The 24,918-nt window shown below is 36.0% G+C and overlaps 1 protein-coding gene across 3 annotated transcripts in view; it reads left to right on the forward strand.

Annotated features, from left to right (window-relative positions):
- Positions 1 to 24,918, forward strand: part of LOC115279493 (cyclic nucleotide-binding domain-containing protein 1-like) — a 155,241-nt gene that overhangs the window by 125,662 nt on the left and 4,661 nt on the right. Inside the window, exon 5 of one of the 3 annotated variants that reach the window (XM_029924037.1) lies at positions 2,468 to 2,623. The exons of the other annotated variants lie outside the window; for them this stretch is intronic. Coding sequence (XP_029779897.1) covers positions 2,468 to 2,471 — 4 coding nt within the window. The 3' untranslated portion in view covers positions 2,472 to 2,623. Of the gene's footprint in view, positions 1 to 2,467; positions 2,624 to 24,918 lie in introns of those variants that run through there. 3 annotated transcript variants of the gene reach the window in all.

Here is a 24,918-nt window from a genome sequence, read left to right on the forward strand (position 1 = left end):
AAAAAAAAAAAAAAAGCAGGCAGCAGCTCCCCCTGGTGGATAGGCTTGGTTTGATGGGGTAAGTCTTGGAGTCTGTTCTCAGAGGCTCCGCCCCTGCCTGAGGCGAAATGAGCAGCAGGAGGTGAAGTGCGCACCTTCACAGACTCAATTGCGGAGCCCCCACCCCCAGTCAGGATCGTGATTGCAATGGGGGAAAGGAAAAAAACAAAAAGCAAAAAACCGAGTCTCTCTTAGTTTCCGATAGCTTTGCTCAAGACGGTGTGTGCTGCTGGAAATGTGCTGGGAGCTCCTACATTCTAAGAGCACGCCTGGGTCTCCACCTGCCACCGACTCTTTGTTGAGGGTCCCGTCGGTGTGCGCCTTATTTTTTCCCTGTGGGGACCCGGGGTTCGCGCAGTTTGTGCAGGGGGCGAGGTGTGCCGTGGAAATGCAGTCCGTGGTCCTGTTCCCAAAACCAAGTTCGAATTGCTCACACCTGGCGCAGTCGCCGCTCTGGCGGCTTCCCGCCTGGGAGCGCACCTCCCCAGCGCAGCTGCTTCTCACAGCCGCAGTCGCCTCTGATTCCCCGCCGAGATGGCTTAGGGCTGGAGGCTATTCCTTCTCTTGCGCCACTCTGGTTCGGGATTCCGGCTACCCAGCAGTTATCTATGGAGTGAGTTTCTGTCTCCACGCGCAGCTAAGCTTCTATACCTCTTCCCCAGAGACAGTTCTATGAGCGTGTTCTGACTCTGTCTCTTCCCTTTGTCTCCAGGGTGCTGCGCGCTTGCGCCACGTTGGGCTGGGGATCTTACCTCCCCTGTCAGTTCCGGGCTGGCCCATTTTCAGATCTCCCCCGTTCGTCCCCACTCACTCAGGTATCCTTGAGGTTCTATTCCTTCTGGACTTCGTATTTTCTCCTTCCGCTCTCGCAGATGAGCGTAATACCCTTCTCAGTTGGAAAAACGGTGCAGAGGGAGTTTACAGAGCTCCCTTCCTCTCCGCCATCTTGGCTCCACCCACATTTACATTTTAAAAGAAATTTTAGTATGATTTTTAGATGGATTCTTACCATGTAGTACTCAGTACCTCTTCCTCCCATGTTCTGCCTCATCTTATACCCTTTTCTCCCTGGAGCCAACTGAATGAGGGTTTTTTGTTTTGTTTTGTTTTGTTTTTTGCCCTGCAACCTCAGATCTCTGATTTATTTTTTAAAAAGAGAGTTATACTTTTGTTGATTATTTGGCTTTTTTTGTTGTTAGAGCATAGAAGAGGCATTCTTTCTAGCTTTCCACTTGCTAAGCAGAATGCAAATAGGATTTTTAAAAGTAGAAAAGGAAAGTATATGGGCAGGGAGTAGAATATTTTGTAACAAGTATATGGGGATATTTCTGAAACAATGATTACTGTGTTTAGATTTTCAGATGTTACTGTGTTTGAAATATTGTTCCTTGACTAATATAAATATTATAAAAACCTGCATTTAAATCTAAAACATTTTTTTCAAAATGATAGTTTAATTAAAAATGAAATAACTTTACGGCATTACATATACTAAAAATACAAATTATAGAATTGATGTTAAACAAAAGACAAAAAGTATTCTAATAATATATTTCTTAAAATCAATATTTAGTTCTTGAGAGATCCCTGAAATGTTGCTAATCAGATCTTTTACAAGGTCATTAGTTGCCTGCATTTGAATACTTCAGTGGCATGTACAAGAAAATCCAACTTAAACTACTTTAAACTGAAAAGTAAATGCACTTTCTTATAGTACTAAAAATGCAAAGGCAGTAAGAACTTTATGCCCAGGTTGAGAGAGAGGCTCATAAAGTTTCACAGTGTTTCAGTGACATTTCTCTTCAGTTTCTTCCCGTGGCCTTCCTTTGGGTGTCAGCCTAATCCTTTGTTTAGCTGAGCTATTCCATATCTCACATGTAGACATCATACTGTCAAAGGATGGAAAAGGACCTACCATTCAAAGCAAAAACTCAAAATCCAGTCTGTTTAAATCAGGCTTTGTCACGTGCCTACATAGGACCAATCACTGTTCTCAAGGGGATGTGACATTCTTCTTGGATTGGCCTAAATCACAGGATTCTTTCCTGGAAGTGGCAATGAATTCAACTACTTTAGAATAAAATAAGGTGCAAATGAATATTAGGGATACCTGGGAAGCAGAAAAATAGATGTTAATGAAACACTTCTTAGTATCCATTCTACATATATGTTTAGTGCCCAGTGGGTATAAAGTATCAAACTGGATACTTTGGAGATTTAAAGTGCATTGAAAAAATTCACAATCTACATTCAAAAATAGAACAAACTATGGCATTATATGGCAAAACAGCAGTAAGCATGTTGTTGAGGCAAATTATAAGAGAAAAGTCTTGGAAATTCTTCTATTGAATTATATTCCTTAGTAGTTTAGGTATTCAGAGCTTAGAATTCCTGAGAGATCATTGAGTTTACCTTTCTTATTTTGTAGGTGAGGTAACAAAGACCAAAGATACTAAATGACTTGACAAAGGTCATGTGGTTGGCAGGTGTGGAAGCCTGAGAGAGAATACAATTTCTTAAGGTTTGATTCTGCAGCTCTTTCATTACCCCATGTTTGTTCTGAAAAAGAAAAATTTTGTGATCACATTATGTGCACATAGTCATTTGTCGCTATGTAATAGTTTTTTTAAGTGATAAATTGATTGCAAAAGTTCTATCCTCCTTTCCAACTGCCAGGTTGTATACATGCCTGCTTATGAATGTAACTTTCAGATTGAAAGGCATATTATTTTTTTTTCCTCCCCTCTTTCAAAGACATTTATCAAATGTTTCACCTTTGACATTGCCACCCACTAACACTTATGAATATTAAGTAATGTTAGAGGTTAATGCACTAATAATGATAGATTGTTGTAACTCAATTGGCCCCTTTTGGCACAAAATGCCCAATAAAATGCTCTTTTTATAGCAAACCTAAATAGTCTAAATTGTGCCTTATTGAGGACAGTAGGAAATTTTGTATATTACATGACATAGCTGTCTGTTAGGATAATATTAAAAGAGCATTTGTGACTTTTATAAATCATTTTATAAATTATTGATGAATTTATCACTTTTCCTGTACCCTGCCATTTATAACTCTTTTTAGTAGTTCTTGTTTTAAAACACTGGACTAAATAATTTAACTTTTTAAATAATATTTAATTGAGATAATTTTAACTCCAGTTCATTTATATCTCTTGTGTTATCTCTACTTCTTGTACCTGACTGCTAAATTTTGCTAATTTTCAGAGCTTATTGTTCCTTTCTTACTATATTAATTTTTTTTAGTCTTCCATTGACTTAAATAAGAGTCTGTAAGATTGTATCCCCAGATATTACCTCTCTTCTGACATCCAGATCTATCAATTCAGAAACTGAATGTCTCATGGCCACTCATCTTCAACATTCTCAAAAGTTAACTTACCATCTCTCTGCAACCTCATGATTTCAAACTTGTTCCTCCCCTATTTCCTCTCAATAAGCTGAAGGTTTTTGTTTGTTTGTTTGTTCATTTCATTAATATAGTTACATAAGACAGAAGCCTGGGAGTAATCTCTGTTTCTCCTCCCTCCCTCATTCATGTCTGCCACTTTGAGTTTATTACCACATTTTCTTGATGTTATCTCCTAAATATCTATGACAGGGACTAAGTATTATTAGCATATGAATAAACATGATTTTTTCATCTTCTGATTTCCAAGGTAAATGTGTCTTTATTTTACTTTTTTTATGTGAATGCTTGCCAACTCTTGTTGTATAGAATTTGGTACAAGGTGAATTCTTGCAGGAAATGCATTAAATGAAGCTTTTTAGGTTGTTGGGGATAGCTGGAGTGGCTAACTTTCTTGCCAACTATTAACAGTAAATGGCAGTAGGGAATGAAAGCCTACTGGTCTCTGGGAGAAGGTAAGTTGTATTATGTTGGGTAGTGGTTGGAGGGTTTATAGAATGGACAGAATGGAATAGTTTTCTGGCTGGGAAAGAGCATGAGAGGAAAAGCCAATTTCCTTGAGTAGGAAACTTTAAAGAGAGTGTATTCATTCTGGTTCTCTGGAGAAAAAAGAACAAATAAGATGGGTATATAGAGACAGGGATTTATTTTAAGAAATTGGCTCATGTGATTATAAGGTTGGCAAGGCCAAAATCTGAAGGGAAGACCAGAGAACCAGAGACTTGATGTTGCAGTTACAATCCCAAGACAGTCGGGAGGCAGAATTCCTTCTAACAATGAGTACCTCAATCTTTTTCCTAAGGCTGTCAGCTGATTGGATGAAGCCTAGTTGTATTCTGTATTCTGTATTCTGCAGTTGTATTCAAAGTCTACTAATTTAAATGCTAATCACATCTAAAACGTATGTTCATAGCAATACCAAGACCACTGTTTGACCAAACAACTGAGTACCATAGCCTAGCAGCAAAGGGGAACACAAATTAACCATGACAAAAAGGAGCATGTCTACATGGCAATTTAAAGGAAATTTCTGTGAGCAGTAGTTTGCAAATCTCTCAAACTATTACTTTATAGAATGTAGTAAAGATCTCCATGATTTTTGAAGCTTTTATTAATTAATGCATATTAATTAATCAACTTCATTTAAACAGCATATTTAATACATCCACCTCTTTTCACCCCGTTTCTTGCCACACTTCTGTTTGGAGGGTTACTTCTTGCCTGAAGAATTGAACTGGGTACTCATCTGGTCTCTCTATAGTCACTCTTTTATGCTTCTTTATTTTTTCTTCATGTATCAGTTTATTAGTTTATGTGGCTGCGAAAGACATAAATTTGAGTGGTTTAGCATGAGGACTATGTGGAATTGATTAAGCTTTTTGACTACATTTCCAACTTCATCTTATATCATTTTCTCCTACTGTCTGTACCTTAAGGACTCTAGATTTATTGTATTCTGGCCTTATCCAGTTATGATTTTTTTTATCCCAGAGACCTCTCACTGTCTCTCCCTTCCACCCAAATATGCTTCTTCTCCCATGCTTATAATAGGAAATGACTTCTATTTCCTTAGTTTTCACTTTGAATGTCACTTTATCAGGGAAGTCCATGCTAATTCAAAGGACTAGATTAATTCAGTTTTAAACACTTCCATAATGCCCCATGCTAATCATTTTTTAAAAATTGATATTCCCGATGGTATATTGGCACATAACTAGGCCTGCAGTAATTCTTGAATTCATGGCAGGATCCACTTCAAACACATTTGACCTGCACAGCCTGCCATGACTTTCTGCTTTTCGGTGAGTGACAAGCCACCTCTACCACTCCCTCCTCCCTTCATTACAAGGGAAGAGGTGCTTTGTGGATCATTTAGGTGCATTGGTAATTGTACTAGAAATTTAGATAAACAGAGACACCAAAGTCTCCAGGCTTCAGACAGTAACATGGCTTTGGGATTCACCTTTTAACTTTTTTCCTCTATTCCCCACAAGGCAGCTGCTACAGTTAGAGGAGCTAGAGATAATACAGAAGGGAAGGGGCCAAGTTTTAGAAATATTAAGTAAACTCTTAAGTAAAACTCTTCTTAGGTCTTGAGGCAAATATTTCCTTTTCCTGTTGTTTTCTTGATGTTTCTTTCTTCTCTAATGCTTTTTATCTAAACATTTATTTATTTATTACTAGTCAGGTTCACTTTGTTATAGTGGTTAAAAATAATCAAAAAAGAGGAATGTCATATGTACACATTTATTCATTTCATAATGAGGTTGCTAATTTTATTTTATTTTTTAAAACTTATTTATTTATTTTTTGAGAGAGAGAGAGCACAACCAGGGAAGGGACAGAGAGAGAGAGACACACACACACAGAATTCAAAGCAGGCTCCAGGCTTTAAGGCATCAGCATAGAGCCCTACATGGGGCTTGAACCCACAAACCATGAGATCAGTTAAGCGAAGTCGGCTGCTTAACTGACTAAGCCACCCAGGGGCCCCTGAGTTGCTAATTTAAATTTTTTTCAAATTACTTCAACCCCTCTGGGATGTCGGATAACCTGGTCCCATTGCCATTTGCTGTTGTAAACCTTGTGCACACAGAGGCTGCAGGACCCCAAGATTTTAATACAGAAGTAAAAATATCAGGGATCTTTGCCCAGGGCAGTTCTGTTAAATCTGCAAAAATAATTTATGCATTGTGAGCAAATGCCTATAACCTGCTAAAACATCACATTCGCAATAGCATACCCTCTTCACCTAAGCTGTGAAAGCTTCAGATTAAATGAAGGTTAATTATATTTCCCGCTGTGTTTTGTTTTCACAAAGTACCAAATGCAGAGCAAAATAACCTAGAAGCTACACATTAGAATTACCTTTTACTCTCTTTTGGGGCTAAGGGATTGTTTAGTTTGGATTTGAATTCTTGGAAGCCTAGTGCTTCCCTAAGACAATACACTTGACAGCCTATATTGAACATATTAAATTGATTAGGAGATAAGCTTATGCTTTTTTGGATAGCTTCCTATTTGAATATTGTCTTTTTTTCTTATTTTCCTTAACTCTAACTAGATTAGATATCACTCTCCTATTATAACAATCAATAAATAGCTTTTAGTTTTTACTTGTGATTTTGCATCATAATTACTAGGTTAGGTGTCTGTGTCCTCTACTAAATTGCCTGTTGGCAAGGCAACAATCTTACTGTCCTTGTAACTAGGCCTATGGCAAGCACTAAGTTATTGCCTTCAGAGTGAATGAATGAATATGTATTTGTTTTTGTCTTTGAAACATCCCTTGCTTCTTTGTAATATTCAAAGTATAACCTCAGAGGATGTTAAGTAACAATTGTTAAGCAATTGGTCTTTTTTCTGTTCCTAAAATCACTCATACTCTGAAGCAGTCAGTCCTTTCACGTAGTTTTAAATATCACACTAATGGAAGAGTTTTGTGGGAGATCAAACAGGGGCTGTATTAGTCACTCAGGCTACTGTAACAAGTACTATATAGACTGCGTGTCTTAAACAGCAGAAATTTGTTTTCTGACAGTTCTGGAGTCTGGAAGTCCAAGATCAAGATCCTGGCCAGTTGAGTTTCTAGTGAGACCTCTCCTCCTGATACGCGGATGGCCACCTTCTCGCTGTATCCTCACACGGTAGAGAGAGACAGAGCTGAGAGAGAGCACTTGAGTGTTTCTTCTTGTAAGGACACTGATGGTATCAGATTAGGGCCCCACTCTATGACCTCATACAACTTTAATGACTAACTCTAAATACATTTCCATTTGGAGTTAGGGCTTTAACATACGAATTTTGGGAATACACAATTCAGTCCATAGCAGGGGCATCAGAAAAAAAAATTAATTAAAGACCTATCTTTAATGCTGAAAAGCATGATTAAATATGAGGAATCTGAGAGAGAACTCAGCAAAACTACAAATTTGTACCAGTTCTTTCTTCCACAAGTTTCCTGCCCCTCAGATGAGAAGAGGATAGAAAAAACAACCCATCTTCCACCCAGTACCCTACATTAGGTTCTGAGGCCCTGATCACTAGCCAGAAAATGGAGTTAGGTGGTAAAAAAGTTCATAGAGCTACCAGGATGAGCGAGTTTTCTTTCTTCTGATTCTGATTTTTCCCCCTTCTTAGAGCCTTTAGTTTACAAAGTTGTGCATAGTAATTAGAGCAGATTAAAAGGAAATTTGAGAGAAGGCAAATTAAAGGCCAAAAAGTAGGGCCTGGAACACTGGATTAAGTGGAAATTAATGTAAGAAGTAAAGGAAGCTTAAGGTATACCAGGAAGCAGTAGCTCCCTTAACCCCATGGCTTTTTCCTCATTTGACATTTTCCTTTCTGGAGCATTCCCTGAGCATCAATAGTTAGTAGTTTTGATGAGAGAAAAAAGTTTATAGGATGTGTTGAACTTTCTGGGGTAAAGGAAAGTGTTGGATTTTCTGAGTATTTCCTTTTGAAATGAACATTGTATATATAAAATTCATTTTGCTTTTTCATTTCAACTCTGGTTTTGATTTACATGTTCCATTTTTCTTTTAATTTTGTACTTATATTGTTTAAATCCAATTTTTGAGTTAGTAGCTGCACAAAAAATGAAGTCTGAGGCATAAAAATTTTTCTGTAATTTGCAAAGGAAGAAACTAAGGCTCATGGTTTATACAACACATGAGATCACATACCTACCAATTGGTAAAGCTGTGGTTCGTATCCAAGAGTGACTAACTCCTAAGACTGTTGTCATTTCATATAAAACACTTCACTGTGTACCAAGAAAAACATTTATGTTTCTCTACTTGTCAAGCATAAGCCCTGTCTTCATAAACCATTAGAAATAATTATAGTCTTCACAGTGGGGCAGAAAGCAGTTTTCTGCTTTGATGTATGTCTTGTAGGGAAGAATAACAGTTTAACTATGATTTTGACTTTATTCTTCATTAGTTTACATCATGTTGAACTTTTCGTCTTCCTGCTTTCCTCTGAAGAGTTTTAATGCAATGCCTGTCACCACAAATTTGGTTCGATTAACTGGCGTTTGATTGTGCTTTGCTTAGACTTCCTTCCTTGTTGCCTCAGGTGCTAGCTTTTTAGGATTTTCTTCCTTGATCAGCAGCTAAGGAGATTTGTACTTCTGACACCCTAACAGGTAAATTGACATCACTATCCATCAAATTCCACTGGAGTCGTCATAATTCTGACTGTGTTGTGACATGCAACCCTTGTATTTTAAGAGGTTTGAAGATTGATAATACATAAATATGTATGTTTATAACATTATATGCTGCTCTTTGCATATTGCTATAGAAAAAAATGTCATTTTGTCAAAGAAAAATTCCTAGGTATGATCAATAACATATTGGAAAAAATGTGTAATATGCTATGATAAATCGTTATTTAAGCATTCTTATAGGAAAATTATATAACTCAGAAATATTTTATGTGAAAAGAAAGTGGTGTTAGACTTCTGTTAAGTACTGGTTTTTCTAAGTATTGTTTGTATAGCCATAAGCAATCCTTAGTTTAATCACATCTAAAAACTTTTCATTAACAATAATAATAGTTTACAGATTTTATTTTTAACAAATATTAATTATAATTTTTGACAAACATATTTGGCCAAATATTTGAAATAAAATAGTACACAAAATAGAGGTTGTCTTGCTATGAATTAAGTTTTCAGTTTCAGTTGAATAAACAAATTCTGCAATAAGTAATAGATATCCTGGAAATAATATAAAACTAATTCAGACTGGGGATAAGGTGGTTCTGAAAAAGTAACAGAAGACTTCCTAAAAGACAAAACTTAAAACATGACTACACTATATAATACCCATGTGAGAATAAAGGCCTAAAGACAAGAAGCTCTTTGGAAATAGGTATTTATTATTATTTATTTAATAATATTATTATGAAAATCAATATTATTTATATTATGATATATTAGGAGTTTTGAGTCTATCCAAAGATCAAAGAGAAATCACTTAGGGTTTGATTCATTTATTTACTTAATAATTCAACAACTCATGTTAGGCACTCTTATGGGTTCAAACTAACAACAAAACCAAAAATTATTATTCTCCTACTTACATTCTAGTGGGGGAAGAAAACCTAAATATAACTGATTATATTGAAACAATAAAATCAATGATATTTAGGGAAAACAAAATTTAAAATATGGGGCAAAGGTAATAATAGTCTGTAATTTTAGAAGAATAAGTTGAGAATGGCAGCCACGTACTGAGTAGATAGAAAATAAATAGAGGCCAAAGAGTGGCCAGACCATGATTGGATTCTTTAGGTCATTGTAAGGGTCATTGAATTTTTTTTTTTGGCAGAGAAGTAACATTATCTGTTTTATATTTTGTTTTATTTACTTATTTTTTAATGTGCATTTATTTATTTTGGGGAGGCAGAGGAAGAAGGAAAGAGAGAATCCCAAGCAAGCTCTTTGCTCTGATTGTAGAGCCCCACAACTGGGCTCCATCTCACCAACCACAAGATTATGATATGAGCTGAAATCTAGAGTAGGCTGCTCAACCAACTGAGCCACCCAAGTGCCCCTCTTTTAGCTATTGATTTGAGAAAACAGTAGTGGAATGACAGAATAGAATTTGAAAAATCAACGAGGGGCATTTGAAAATGCCAAGATATGGGGCACCTGGGTGGGTCAGTCAGTTAAGCATCCAACTTCGGATCAGGTTATGATTTCATGTTTCATGAGTTTGAGCTCAGTGTCAGGCTCTGTGCTGACAGCCCAAATCCTGGAGTCTGCTTTGAATTCTGTGTCTCCCTCTCTCTCTGCCTCTCCCTTCTTAACACTCTCTCTGTCTTTCAAAAATAAACATTTAAAAATTTTAAAAATTAAAAAAAAAGAAAATACCAAGATAAGCAATAATGACCAGTGTTAATTTGATCAGCTTTAAAGGCAAGTGTGGACCTTATCTTGGATATTTTTTGAGGGACACTGAGCATTTAATATTTCCTAACAGCTTGAATGTATGAGAAAATAGAACATTCAAGGAAGACCCCAGCATTTTTCTCTGAGCAACTGGAAGTTTGAAATAACTAATAATGATATATTGAAAAATGCAAGTTAAGCATATTTGGGTAACATTAAGAGTTTAAATTTTGACATAATCCTACTTGAGATATCTAATAGATTTGCAAGTGGAGATGATAAACAGTGAGTTAGATATATCTGTCTGAAATTTAGGGAGAAGAGCTATAAATTTGGTCATTTTTAAAGCCACTTGATGGATGACATCAAGAATGCTTGTAGAGATAACATAGAGGTTGCAAAATGGATTCATGGAATACTTTTAATGTTAAGAGATGAGTAAGAAGATGAAGAACTAGAAAACTAACTTAAGAAGAAGAAGCTATTAAGTAGGAAGGCAACAGGAATGTTTGACTAGAAGGCAGGTGAGGAAAGTGATCCCAGGAGGGAGTGTCAAATTCTGCTGAAAGTTTGGGTAAGTTGAAGACTGAGAATTTACCTTTAGATCTAATAAGGTGGGCCTATTGATGATGTAACTAAAATTAAGTTTCTGTAGAGTTGGGTAATGATTTGTGATCCTAGAGCACCTTTGTTATACTAATCAACCTGTAGATAACAATAATAATATCTAGACAAACTATTGTAAGATGTTTTAAAAGAAAACAACTATTTGAAGAAACTGGAGAGCAACCCAAAAAGGCAGAGAATGTGATCTTTGAAAAAAGAAAATGATATCAGATGAGATTTTGGGATTTGCAATTTTTTTGTGTGTCCTGATAGAAAGTATCAACGAAGGGGATGGGGATAGTAGAATGAAGTCTTCAAGGCTTACATTATCAGAAGGCAGAGTTCAGAGTTGGCAGAGTACTCTGAAAATTTAAGAGAAAAACTACAGAGGGTAGTGAGCCTTTCTCTAGTCTATTTAATAACTAAGAACTATCTTGTAACTCTACCAAAATCTTTTGTCTTCCCACTGAGCTACACATGCGGAGAAGGTTCCAGTTCTTCTCATAAAATCAGCAGCTGGAAGAAAGAAATGAGCACATACTTCAGCTTCTGCCTATTGCAGAAGATAGACTTTTCAGTTTCAATCTAACTGCCTACTAAAGCAAAACCTCAGCACCTTTCAAAGAAAAGTAAATCCAGAGTATCTATAATGCATACCACACAATGCCAAGCATATAATAAAATATTACTAGGCATAAAGTAGCAGGAAAAAGTCACTCTATAAAAATAGTAGTCAATATAAAGTCTAAGATGATCCATATGTTAGAAATAATAGACAAGGACTTTCAAAGAGTTAATATGTTCAAGAATGAAAAGAAAAACCAAATAAAAGTGAATTAATAGGTGGGGAATCTCACCAGATGAAGTACGAAAAAGAGCCAAAGGAAAATTTTAGAATTAAATACAAGAGTATTACTAAGGAAAAAACATAGTTCATACATATAAATGGATCAATATCACAGAAAGATGAAATTATAACTATATATGAACCCAATTATACAACTTGAAAATACTTGAAGAAAAAACTGAAGAAAGGGGGAAATAAATAAAACCATAATCATAATTGTAGCTTTATACATGTCTCAGGAAATTGGAGAACTTGACAAAATTTCAATAATACTGATTATATGAATGGTTTTATCTTCCACCTTCATTTTCTGACACAACAATTGCAGAATCAACATTCTCTTAAAGAATACAGAATTTCATGGAGGTAGAACATGTGCTAGACTATTAGGTAATCTCATTTAAAAAAAAATCACGTATTAAAATTGTATAAAACCTTTTCTGTATTCACATGGCATAAAATATCAAGATAAGAGTACAAGAGGCATTGAGACAGTACTTTTGGAGGCAATTGCTGTTTCAAGGTAGTTGGAAGAGGCATTGGGATCAAAAGATTGTTGTTCTTTTAATGATGATAGATTACAATTGATTGGTGAGGACAAACTTGTGGTATAGGAGAAGATACTTTGAGATTCTTGCATTGATGAATGGGCATGAATTCTAGCTGATCTTATATTAGAGCAGACATGATTCACTTGTAGTAACACAAGAGAAAGAACTTTATGTGTAATGATTCTGGAAGACAGGTAGATGGGATGGTGGGAATTTGTAGAAATTTTTGTTTATGTCTTAACAGAGAAGTGAACTGACTACATATGTGTTTTAGAGTATTTTTTTTTTTTTGCAATAGCATGCATAGAGAATTATTGTGTTCAGGGTTATGGGAAGCCGTACCCATTAGGAGGTGTCTGTAACCCAAATAAGAAATGATGATGACATGAAATGGTCTAGAGTTAGTATATAAGCAATTGATACATTTGAAAAATATTTGGAATATGAAGACAATAGGACTTGCCAAATGGTAGACAAATAGATACAGGGATTCAGAGGAACTGAGGACTATATCCAACAATTTGATTTAGGCAGTTGGCTTTACAGTGATTGCATTTACTGGGATAAAATGCATGAGAAAGAACCAAGCTGGAAAATGATGACTTTAGCTTTGGGAATGGTTAGGTAGGTAGATTTATAGTTATGCTGAGATGTCTGGGTTGCCAGTAGAGATTTGACGATCATGAGCACACAGATTTTCATTGCAGCCAGCCATTGTTGAGATCTCCAAAGAAAGTTATGGAGAGTAAGAAGGAAAGGGAATGGAAAAGAAAAGAAAATCAATGGTCCACTGAAAAACTTTGATTTATTGAGTAATTCTCGTGGGCTATCCACTATTAGGTAAGTACTTCACATGTACTAATACATTTAATCTTTACAGCAATATCATAAGATATGCATGCTTATTTTATTTTACAAATGAGGAAACTGAATCAGAGGCATATGATCTTCAAGATTTAGATAGAGTGGCTCTGAAAGTGAAAGGAATACCAAGAAAGTAGGTGACCTTGAAGTCAGTAAGGGTTTTAGGAAACAGATGATGTCATCTGCGGAGAGTAGGAGGGAATTGCTGTGATAATAGAGTTGAGGGAAATGGAGAAGATTTTTAAATGGCTACTCTAACTGCCATGTGTGCTAGAAGATAAGAAAGATTGCTAGGACATATTATGGGTCCAATTGATTATGGAGACCATGATCATTTGCTTGATCCATGGTTGGCGTTTTCCCAGGCATGTAGCCAAATAAAAAAGATGCAGGGGGGATATGGGTTTTGCGACAAAATACACAAGGTAATCAAGTGTGTTAAGAGTTAAAAACAGAATAGAGCTAATAAAGATATAAAAATGTTGTCAAGGATTGGCAGTCTCAGCAAGATCATAAGGCAAGTTTATTGACAGTTAGTGAATAAAAGAACTGAATTATTTGGAGATTGGTGTCTGAAACCAGAGTATATGAGTTTAATGTTTCAGAACTCAAGCACTTCTTGATGATGGCAAGTTTCATGAATGGTTATAGGAATTAATGAGGATTAAAGGCAACTGGAAATGAGGAGGTCAAAGATATGAGCAAATAGACTATTGGATGACTTTTTTCCCATGGGTTAGAAATGTCTAGAATGCTAGAAAGACTTGGGATAGGGAAGAAAACTGTGAATGCAGAGTCAAAGGCAAAGATTGAGGTGCAGGCATACTGATTTGGTTGGTGAGACCAAAGAAATAGAAAAAAGATCTATGTCCAATTTCCAAAGAAAAGATGCTTTTACAGGAAAATGGAGGAATGATGATACAAAAGTGTTAGTGTGGACTGAGTAAGAAATAAGTCCACCTCCTAACCTGGATATCTGGTCCATAATAAGAACTCAAGAGAATTACTGTTCTAGTCTAATATGTTCTTTGTATATTTTGGCATGTTTATTTGTTGTTATTGATATAAATACTATTACTACTGGCCATGAAGTGAACCATAATTTTTTCACAGAGCAAATGTAAAAACCTAATACTGTATGCTTGGTTAATGAAATATAAATTGTTATGGACTGTATGCTTTACTAAGGATTTTGTAATTTTATGTCTTAAAACAATCTTAAAGGCCAAATGCATAAATTTTATTCCATTGTATTAAAATTTTTATACTTGGATTTATTTTATCCTTTGAGATACTGTGGTGAATTAACATTTTACTGGATTTTAAAGCTTGAAATAATTTTCATTATACAATAGAATGTCTTAGAAACAATCTTTTTCAGATACTTTTTAAAAAAAGTCACATCAGATATCAACTGTTTTAATATATAACAGTTAGAAATTTATTTATAAATTAATTTGTGTTAGAAATTTATTTTTGTGTTAATGCTCACAAAAAATTGCTTGACAAATATTAGTGAGATGTAGTATTTAGTAGATAATAGTTTATTTAAATTATAATAAAATGATTGCTTTTAAATTTAAGGGCAAATACACATATTTTTGAGTAACTCAAACTTTTGAAATATTTATTAGCTTAGGATAGCATTATTACCTTCAAAAATGGTGAAAGTAATTGAAAAATGTTTTCAAAAATTTTTGATAAACTTTTTTAAAAGCACACATATTTTTTGACAATAGATGAGTATCCCAGATATTCATGTTAAATTTCTGTTAAAATTAATGTCAATGTTAGTAAAAGAATCATGAACTGAGGCTTGCATCTTACTGGATTTAAAATACAGAACACATAAACCAATTTGGATATATGTTATTAGGAGCCAGGGATGCCATCGACGTGGGGTTACTTCATAATTTTGTCTGTACTTTGCTTTTTGTACTTCCTTCCATATCCTGGAGGACAAACTTTTTCACCAGGACCCTTATATCTTGTTCAGTCCTTGAAAGGACATGGCCTATTTCAATCTAGAGAGTCTTTCTCTAAGAAAAAGCCTGGTCACTGACACAATAAGTATGGCTACTGTGCCTTCATCCTACATGAAGCTGAGCCCTTTCCATTTCTCCCTTGTGATTTTCTAGCCTCCAAGGAATGCAAACCATGCTTACCTGTTTTTTCTCCAATATTACCAGAACTTTTGCTGGTTTTCATGATCACATCTTATCCTATCCCCATACTCTGAAGATAGTTGTCCTTCAGTCTCTCCTTCTGGAATGCTTCTGTTTTTATGTACTTATTTTACTTTTCACTGATATCACAAATGTAATGTGTACAAAACTAAAACTTTAGTTGTATCCCCCATATCTGTATATCTGATGGTACTTAGAGTAAATATCCTATCCAGTGACCTCCAAGAAGACATGTTACCTCTCTGCTGCCACCTCTCCCATCATTTCCTGCCATGTTCCATTCTGTCTAGCAACATTAATATTTGTTCATTTCTTGAATATAGGAAGCACATTCACAATGCAAGATGCCATCCAGCCTGGCCTCATTGCCCATCATACTCTTCCTTCCCATCTCAGTTTAACTATTACATCTTCAACAAGGCCACTGCTAACTATTCCTCTAAAGTTATCATTTCCCATGTCCAGTATTTTTATTGAGAGACAGAGACAGATCATGAACATGGGAAGGGCAGAGAGAGAGGGAGACACAGAATCTGAAGGAGGCTCTAGGCTCTGAGCTGTCAGTATATCACACTGATATTGCATATCCTTATTATCCTTATCACCTAATTTAATGCTGGGCAAATATACAATAAATATTTGATGAATGACTACATCTTAAGAATTTATTTTGTTAGGGCACTTCCTTTTCATTGTCTTTCAACACCATGGTGTTGGCTTTACTGGAGTGTGTTACTGGAGTGTGTTACTAAAGAGCTAGTCTAGACTTGGAGTAGATCTTTTGGGAAGACCCAAACTTCTCTTGCCTAGGAACAACTGACTTAAACCTGTACTCTGCAACATGCCCACAGGACCTGATCAATTTTAATACCCTTAATATCTGTATTACCAATTCATTTTTTTGTCTACATGTGTATCTCTTCAAATAGCATACTACCTTATCCCTCTATTATTTGTTTCATTTTGAAATCATATAATAATATTTGTATAACTATGTAGTAATAATAAATAGATTTTTAATTGACAGAGAACTCTCTTCTCTTCATTAATGATGTAATAATCTTGAGTATAGGTAATTCCCCATAGCTGTCTACTAACAGTTTGTGGGTAACTTGAATACAGCCATACTTTCCCACAAAAATTATGTTGTGGTTGTTCAACTCCAACGCCGAGACTAGTCTTCAAGCTCATTCTTTAAGCATATTAAATATACTGAAAGTAAAATCTTAATGCTATGATTTCAAGCAAGATATTAGTTAAAATATTTTTCATTCCAAAAAAATTAGGCTTTGAGGTAAGGTTGGTGCATGCAACACTGTATTTGTTCAAGTAGTTAGTCTTCTTAGGTGGGGGTATATTAGAGAATCACTCATGAGGCTTTTTTTAAAACAGCTTTATTGAGGCATAATTGACAAATACTGTAATATATTTAAAGTGTAAAATGTGATGATTTGGTACACATATTCTAAATTTATTGTAGAAGGATTCTTGCAGGGTATTTAAATTACACAAATGACTAGGTCCAATCTGGGAGATTATGAATTAGTAGGTCAGGATTATGGCTTTTGGTGTTTGTGGCTTGTTTAAACACTTCATGCATGGTTCTGATATACATATCTTAAGAACCAGACCTGTAGGTAACTTACCTAAAATTTAAAATCCATGAATTAATGGAGTATGGGGAGTGTGGGTGGGGGGAAGGTTAAGAGTTTTGATGGTGTGCATTTTAAGGCAGTCCTAATTTGGTGTCTGGGATCATTTCTATTTTCTTAAACCACTTTATATATTGGAATTTGGTAGTCTCTCCATGTAAGACTACTTGCCTTTTCTTTACCTTTAATCTAGTCTTATATTCATTATAGCAATGACTTTTCTTTTTTTTATGAGGATATTGTGTAGCTTACTTGGGTTTACAGTGAAAACCTGTTCTTAGATTTCAGTTCCTTTATTCTGTTGTTCTATGTTATAGACAAACTACTCTTGATGGCCTCTATGGGAACAGAATGTAGGCCTTCATAAGTAAAAAAAAAAAAAAAGAGATTTGATAAAAGTTTTTTATATAACTGGCAAAATGTAACTTTAATTAACCCTCCACTTTATTCTGCTTACATTTTGTTTTTCAACAAGAAAGTTAATGTATTCAGCTTATCAAGTACAAAATCAAAACCAGATTTAATTATAGTGAAATTTGGAATATATGAAGATGGCAAATAGGTTAAAATGAAATTTATGGCAATTCACCTCCTGTAAATTATTTGATAGTGTTTCTTCTTAAGGGGAAAATGAATAAAGGCTGTTATTAAATCCTAAGTGTACCTAACAATAGGGAGTGGCACTTTCAATCCCTGGGACTTTCTCAGGGGCCCTAAAGGGTAGTTCAAATGAGTGTCCAGTAACAGAGCCACTTTTGTTAACCTTTGACATCAGCATCTATGCAGAGATTTAGGGATAATATTTTTGTATAAGAAAACTTTAGCACACTATGATTAAGAAATAAGAACACTGGGGAAAAAAAGAAATAGGAGAACTGTCTATTTTTTCACTCATATATAAAAAATATTTATCATAATTAAACTCATGTAAATCTAAACTGTGTCAGTACTTCTGAGTTGGGTAGAAAATATAAAAGTCAGAGTTTGTTCTATACAGAATCTTGAGCTACAGAGGCTCAAAAATACAAAACAATTACTGTCCTGCTGTTTGTGTACAGTTTGCCTCTTCCTCAGACTTCCTTGTCCATGTTTTTAATTTTACTTCTACTAGCCATCTGGCTGAAAAGCCAAGTCATTTGCTACTGTTAATAAATCTATTAACAGTCATATCTTGGACTACTTTTTCTCCACACAGAATGGATGACTTGACACTGTTTGAGGCTTTGTGCATTGGGAGGGTTTCCCTTCATCACTTCCCTCAGGGCCACCCAGGAGTGGGCCAATGGTGCAATAACAGTGTTTTCAAACCATCTGTAGTTTCCTGTTGTAGGCATGTGCTTGTTTTATATTAGGTTCTGTCCTGTGAGTATCCTGCGGAAGCTTTCTGGAGATCCCACACAGAATCTTTATCTATTACTTCTATACATGGAATCTGCTGGTATATTACCCAAGTAGCTTGGACCTTGTGCCCCACTCAAAAGTGACCTTCTGCAACACCTAAAAAAAATAGATGAAAACAATTATCCCAAGTATGTTATATGCTGCCTCCAATATATGAAGAGATCTACCAAATACTTCTTTCTGACACAAGGTGTAATAACTTCTCCTTTACATTAGAGGATTTGTCTCAGCATGTCCCAGACCAGTGAACTCCTGAAACTTTTATTGATACAGCAGGTATCTCCTGTCTCCTGGAGCATATATCTGACTAGGTCATCCAAAGTACATGTCCCTTCCCATTCATCAAGTACAATTCACATCATATCATCAGTACAGTGGCCTATCTAGTATTCTGTGGAGTATCCAGATAATTCAGGTTCTTTTGGACTATCCTGTTACAGAAGGTTAAATTTAGCCCCAAGGGAAAACAACAAATGTGTATGCTTTCTATCTCATGTGAATGGAAACTGATTCTGATTTACTTAATGGATATGGAAGAGGATACATTTGCTGGATCAGTAGCTTCACACCTCATGCCAGGGGAATGTGAAGCCATTTTAGTACAGATACCACATCCGGCATGCTAGCCACTCTGTATGTGGGGGACCAACCCACGCACCACAGTCGAAAGGTCCATAGTAGGGGGTTGGTGTCTGTGCAATATCTCTAGAAAAGAAGACGGACAAGATGAACAAGACAGACGAGACAGACAACATGGATGGTGGTTGGTAAAGCCACACTTTATTAAGATAGCCAGGGTCTTATATACCATGGGTGATTACATCATTTCTTTAATGGTTACATAGTTCAAGGTCCTTGAAGACATGCTCCAGATAAGGTCATTCTTATCAGGACAGTAGTAAGTAACAGGATTAAGTCATTACAAAAGAGGAATCCCCTAATAATAGTCTGGTTTTAAACATAAGATAAACCTGAAGAATTCTATGAGGAGATATACATTCCTTAAGGCCCTTCATCAATTATTCAAGGGTAAGATGCTGATCCTTTTATAAGCAAATCTTTTGGCTGAGGATTATTTTCACTCCCAACAGCAGACAAAGAACCAGAAAATAAAGTAAGGGAAGGTCACTGACTGACCCAAGTTGATTCAAAGCCTAAAAGTATATGCCTATTTGCAAAGCAATGAGAAAATCAAAGGATGAACAGAAGCCATATGTGGGTCCCAGGAGGCCAAATATTGTTTGAGGGTATTTTTTGCCTACTGGGCCCCAACATTTCCCCCTTTTTTACTTAAAAGAATTAAGATCAACAATTATTTAGTCATGGACATGCCAATTATAATCATTATAGAAAGAAAACTGAAATTTCCTATGAGATTTGCAAAATCAACCAATTACAGGGGGAGTCAGTAATTATCAGGTTAACTTTAACATTAGGTAACAGGGTTAGACTATTTTGTACAATTCCTGAGCTACTGGCATAGAAGTAACATTGTTCCCCTAAAGCCTGGCACAGCCCTATTTGGTGTAAGGGGAATTTCTTACTCTATAAAGGACATAGGGGAGGAGAGTTTACCCAATTTCCACCAGTCTCCATGGTTAATTTGGTAAGGGTCTCTTTTAGGGTTTCTAATATCTGGCGCTGCCTGATTTACAAGAGTAAGAATGACAGCAAATTTATTTCCTCATTTTACAGAATCCTTGGACGTATAAGTGTGATACGCCTCCATGGTTCTTTCTACATTACTAACCTTAGCCAAATTGGTGGGCTGTCTAGTGGCCACTTGAGGACCCCCCATTAGAGTCTGGTGGTAGAGGTGTAGCCTCTCCTTACCTTTTGCCTAGTTGAAATCCCATGCCTAGATTAGAGGCAATTAATACCAACAGAACATCTTATCTATAAGAGGAAAGTTAGTACCATCAGGAACTTTTGCTGTTTCTCCAGCTTTCTGGGGCGACATCTGTCAGTCGGATGGCAAAGAGACAGAACAGTTTATTTTACTGGATTGGTGATTCCTCAGGCTTCTGCGTGCTAGACCAGCCAGCTTCCGGGGTGTGGCTGGAGCAGGGCTGGAGATTCTCAGAGTTAAGAGTCTTTGAGGATCAGTTCAGGCTGATTGACTGGATCTGGATCACCTCACCAGGTTGAGGGTTCTTCTGAGTCTGCCCACTTAACTCCAGAGAGAGATCAGAAACTTTAACAGGGTCTGAACTTTTTTGTTTAGTTGCATATCTGTGAAGTCCACCTCTAAGTTTTTGAAAGCGGTACCGCCATCCTTTAAATATCCCCATACATGAAATACTACAACAAAGAAAAAAAAATTTTTTTGAAGTTTACCTCAAGTTGTCTAATTTAGGCAAACAGCAAGCATACAAAGACAATAAAAACTAGAATTTAACATCTATAATGGTGTGTTGTTGAAACATAGTTTTCTCTCTAAAAAACCTCCATTATCAGAAATAGCCAAATTGAGACTAATTCATTGGTGGAACGAGTCCATTCTAAACAACCCTGACCTAATTATTTACATAAGCTCAGCAAGAATAAAGATTGTTCATAAGGATTTTTTTGAAGTCTGCTTTGCTGGGTCCCTTATTATAAGGAATCTCCAGGTTGAACTTTTAGTAGCCGCTCTGGGCCGGAAGCCGAGCCAAGCCAGCACTTTCCATGAGACAGGCCTGGAATACCTGTTAAATTAGGCAAACTCCTCTTCCTGGGGTTCCCAACATGTGCCGAGGTTCCTACACCTGCCAGGAAGTGACCTTCTTTACTCACCTGGGGAGGCTGCTTGGAACTCTGTGAGCAAGGTATCCAGCCAACATTTCCACGAGGCTTTATGGCTCCATGTTCCATAAAGTCAACCTTAGTTCCTTAAAGCTGTCAGGTCATCTCTGAGCCTATGCCTGACTTTTGAACAGGACATTCCAGTCAAAGCCTTGGTCAAACAACCAGTATTTTCAAATGGTGTTCTATTACAAAATGAACAGATTCTTATTGAACTTATGCAAACAATTGTAATGGCCATGAAAGAAATATTCACTGAGGTTTTGAATTTCAGACGGTTTAAGTAGAGAGAAAAGATAAATGCTCTAGATTACAAATACTTTATGACATTTCTGTATATCATAGATATTTTAAGAGAAAGTTTCTTAATCTGAATAAGCAAACATTAAAGGGCCAACAATATTTCCAACAAATTCCAAAACATTAAAACTTTAGGGACTGCAAATATATAGGAGCAGTTGCAGCATTTACCCATGCAATATAACAATATAACCTAAGGTTTGCCACTGTACAACAGTGCTTTTTCTAGGACATAATTTCCTGAGTAGTAAGAGCTAAAGTCACATTTTTTGATAAATTATTGACAGAAGAAGCAGTGTGTACTTTCTTAACCAGTGTAACAGTAGAGACAGTAACAGCAGTAATAATAGAAATTAATGCAGTTGTCCCTAATACTAAGGTAATAATAAATCTCTCTTGGCAGGACAATTTTTAATTTAAGAGTTGCAGAGCTTTGATATTCGATTGAGAGCGAAGCGATAGGGCTACTACATGGCTGAGTTTTAAGCGGTCTGTTCTCATTTGCTATGATCTATCTGTTTTATCTTTTATTTTTATTTTTGCATGGGACAGACTGATGAAATAAATTGAGGTCTGACAAGGACCAATACCCCTGCTTCTAAGAGAATAAAACTAATAAATCATCTGCAGTTAAGCCCAGGATTTGTTACTTTTTTATTTGCTAACTTGTTCTATTTTAGGACATCCACTTGGATTTTTTCTACAGCAATAACCTTTACACTACTTGCTAATGAATCAATGCGAAGTTCTGATAGCTGTTAAATATGTCCATTTTAACTATATATTCAGGGATGGGGAAATGACCACCAAATGAGTCCATGGACCCAGTGAAAATCTGTGAGATAAACCTTGGCCAGGACTCCACTTATTATCTGATCCCCTAATATCTAATATCATGATCAGCTCAACTCCTGTATCCAATAGACCTTACAAGACATAGGTATTCTCCTTCTCCTAAGGTATGCTTACACGGTTATAAGGCCTCTTTGATGGCCTGACTGTGGGAGATCACTTCTGTAAACACTTACCCCAAGGTATTGCCAAGTCATTCCTCAAACAGATCTGCCTTCTTTTTTAGTTAATGTAGTTTTTGAGAATTAGTTGAGGTTTGAGAGCTGGTCAAGGGACTGACTTCATATTGAGGAAGCAGATTAGCTTTCCATTCATCTATTCTTGATCTCCGTTGATTATATATTACGCAGTACTCTTGGTGACTGTTCACCTATCCTTACTCTAGGACATATTCTATGATTTATCATCATTGATCCCTGTGAGTCAGGTTCACCCCTAGTTGTCATTAAGACTTTTTGTCTATTATAGTAATTACTCTCACCTTGCCTCTGCCAATTAAGTACTGCCATGTGTCCTTTGATATACTGGAGGCCATTATTCCCATGAATATCAGGGCACCTACTTTTTTAAGTTTATCTCTATTCTACAGATTTTGTTTAAAATGTGGTGCCTCCCTCACAGAGGCATTCCTCATTGCTTTGATAAGCAGAATGTCTCCTGGATACTCCTGGAGAACACTGTCAGGTGGAGATTATTTCAGGCTTATGTGATGCATGCACTCTAGTTATGCTTACTTCTCTGAGCCTTTTGATTCTTTCTTCTGTAATTCTGAAATCTTGTCTGTATTCAATGTGGGCCATTGCCTTTTATGAACCTCTAGTAATATGTTAGAATCTTCTCTAAGGGTCATTGCTAGGGAATTTAATTCTGAGTCATGGGAAAATGCCCTATTTTTGACAGGATTTCCCATATCCAGTTTCACATTCTATTCAGTGCTCTCAGGATCTATTCCCAGGTTATGCGTCTGCTTCCCACTGCAAAACCAGTTAGATCCTATTACTCCTTTGTCATAAAATCACTTCCATAGCTGGCTCAACGGTACATCCCGTCAGACTCTTTATGCAACCCTTAGGAGATTTGAACCTCATGATTGGTCAGATAGACAGAAGAAGAGGTGGGAAACACTAAAGATGGCAAGTATTGTTCTGTAAGCCATTTGCTTTGAGATCTCTTTAAGCAAAGAGAAGTTGTTTTAGTGGGAGGCGCGGGAATATTTCCAGTAGCTCACCTAGGGTGCAATTTTCTTCACTATATCTACACAGATATCCACATCTCAGATTTCAAGGTACCATTCCTCTTCCTTACTTTAGCTCGTGAGCATTGCCTAGGCTGAGAATTCAGCTTTCTCTGATGCTCTGTTACTTTTACAAGTAACAGAGGCCTGGTCTTCAGCTTAATTAGCTTTACAACTGTAGTAGATGACAGTCTCTTCAAACCCTGCCAAGGAGGCCCTCTGACTCCCAGACTTTGCTTTAAATTATTCTTTAACTGATTGGATCCTGTTATATCTCTCCTGTTATATCACTACAGTAGTTCAGCTAACATTCGTCTTTTCATATAGATAGAAAAGGAAAGGAAAGAAGAAAAGGAAAAGGAAAAATAATTCTCCTTATGATGACAATTCTTAGGATTTGTCCTCTTCATTTTCCTATGTATCCTATGTATAGTATTAGCTATAGTCATGTACATCACATATCTCCTACTTATTTATCTTATAACTGTAAGTATGATCCTTTTGACCATCTTCCTCCAATTCCCTCTTTCCCAGTCCTCCACTTGTGATCTATTTTTCTGATCTTTTAAAAATATCCAACAGTGGATGTATACAATGATTATTTCTTGACTTTTTATCTCATCCTTTCCTTATTTCAATTTCATTTCATCTCTCAAAGACTACTTTTTCATCTACTAAGTCTTAGGTAGCTTTTTTTTTTTTTTTGGTAGAGGACATTGGTAAATACTCTCTCTACTTGAATTTTTCCATCTGGTTATAAGAGTAATTGCAAATAGTGAATGGCACCAATTTACCCAACAGCTCTTAGATATATTAACATTTATATAATGTCACAGTATAATAATGATACAATTGAACAAAACAATCATACAGTTAAGATATTATTTTTGAAGGCTATTAGTCCTTAATCTAATAATTTAATCTACTTAACCTGTTAGAGGTGAGATGTAATGAGAATATATTGAACCCATCAGCAAATGCAGTTAGACACTATATATTCAGACATTTGCTTTTCAAAAATTCATCCCTCTCAGGCATTTAACCTTTTTTTTCACTTAAAAATACTTTAAATAATACCAATAATAAAAAACTATGAGATATATATAGTTCCTATCACAGCATTCTCTTTTCTTTGCATTTCTTTATTTAATTTGTTCCAAGTTTTTTTTTTTAAATTCAAGTTAGTTAACATATAGTGTAGTATTGGTTGTAAGAGTAGAATTTAGTGATTCATCACTTACATATAATACCCAGTGCTCATCACAAGT

Source organism: Suricata suricatta, chromosome 15 (assembly GCF_006229205.1).
Source record: "Suricata suricatta isolate VVHF042 chromosome 15, meerkat_22Aug2017_6uvM2_HiC, whole genome shotgun sequence".
Classification (NCBI taxonomy): Eukaryota; Metazoa; Chordata; class Mammalia; order Carnivora; family Herpestidae; genus Suricata; species Suricata suricatta.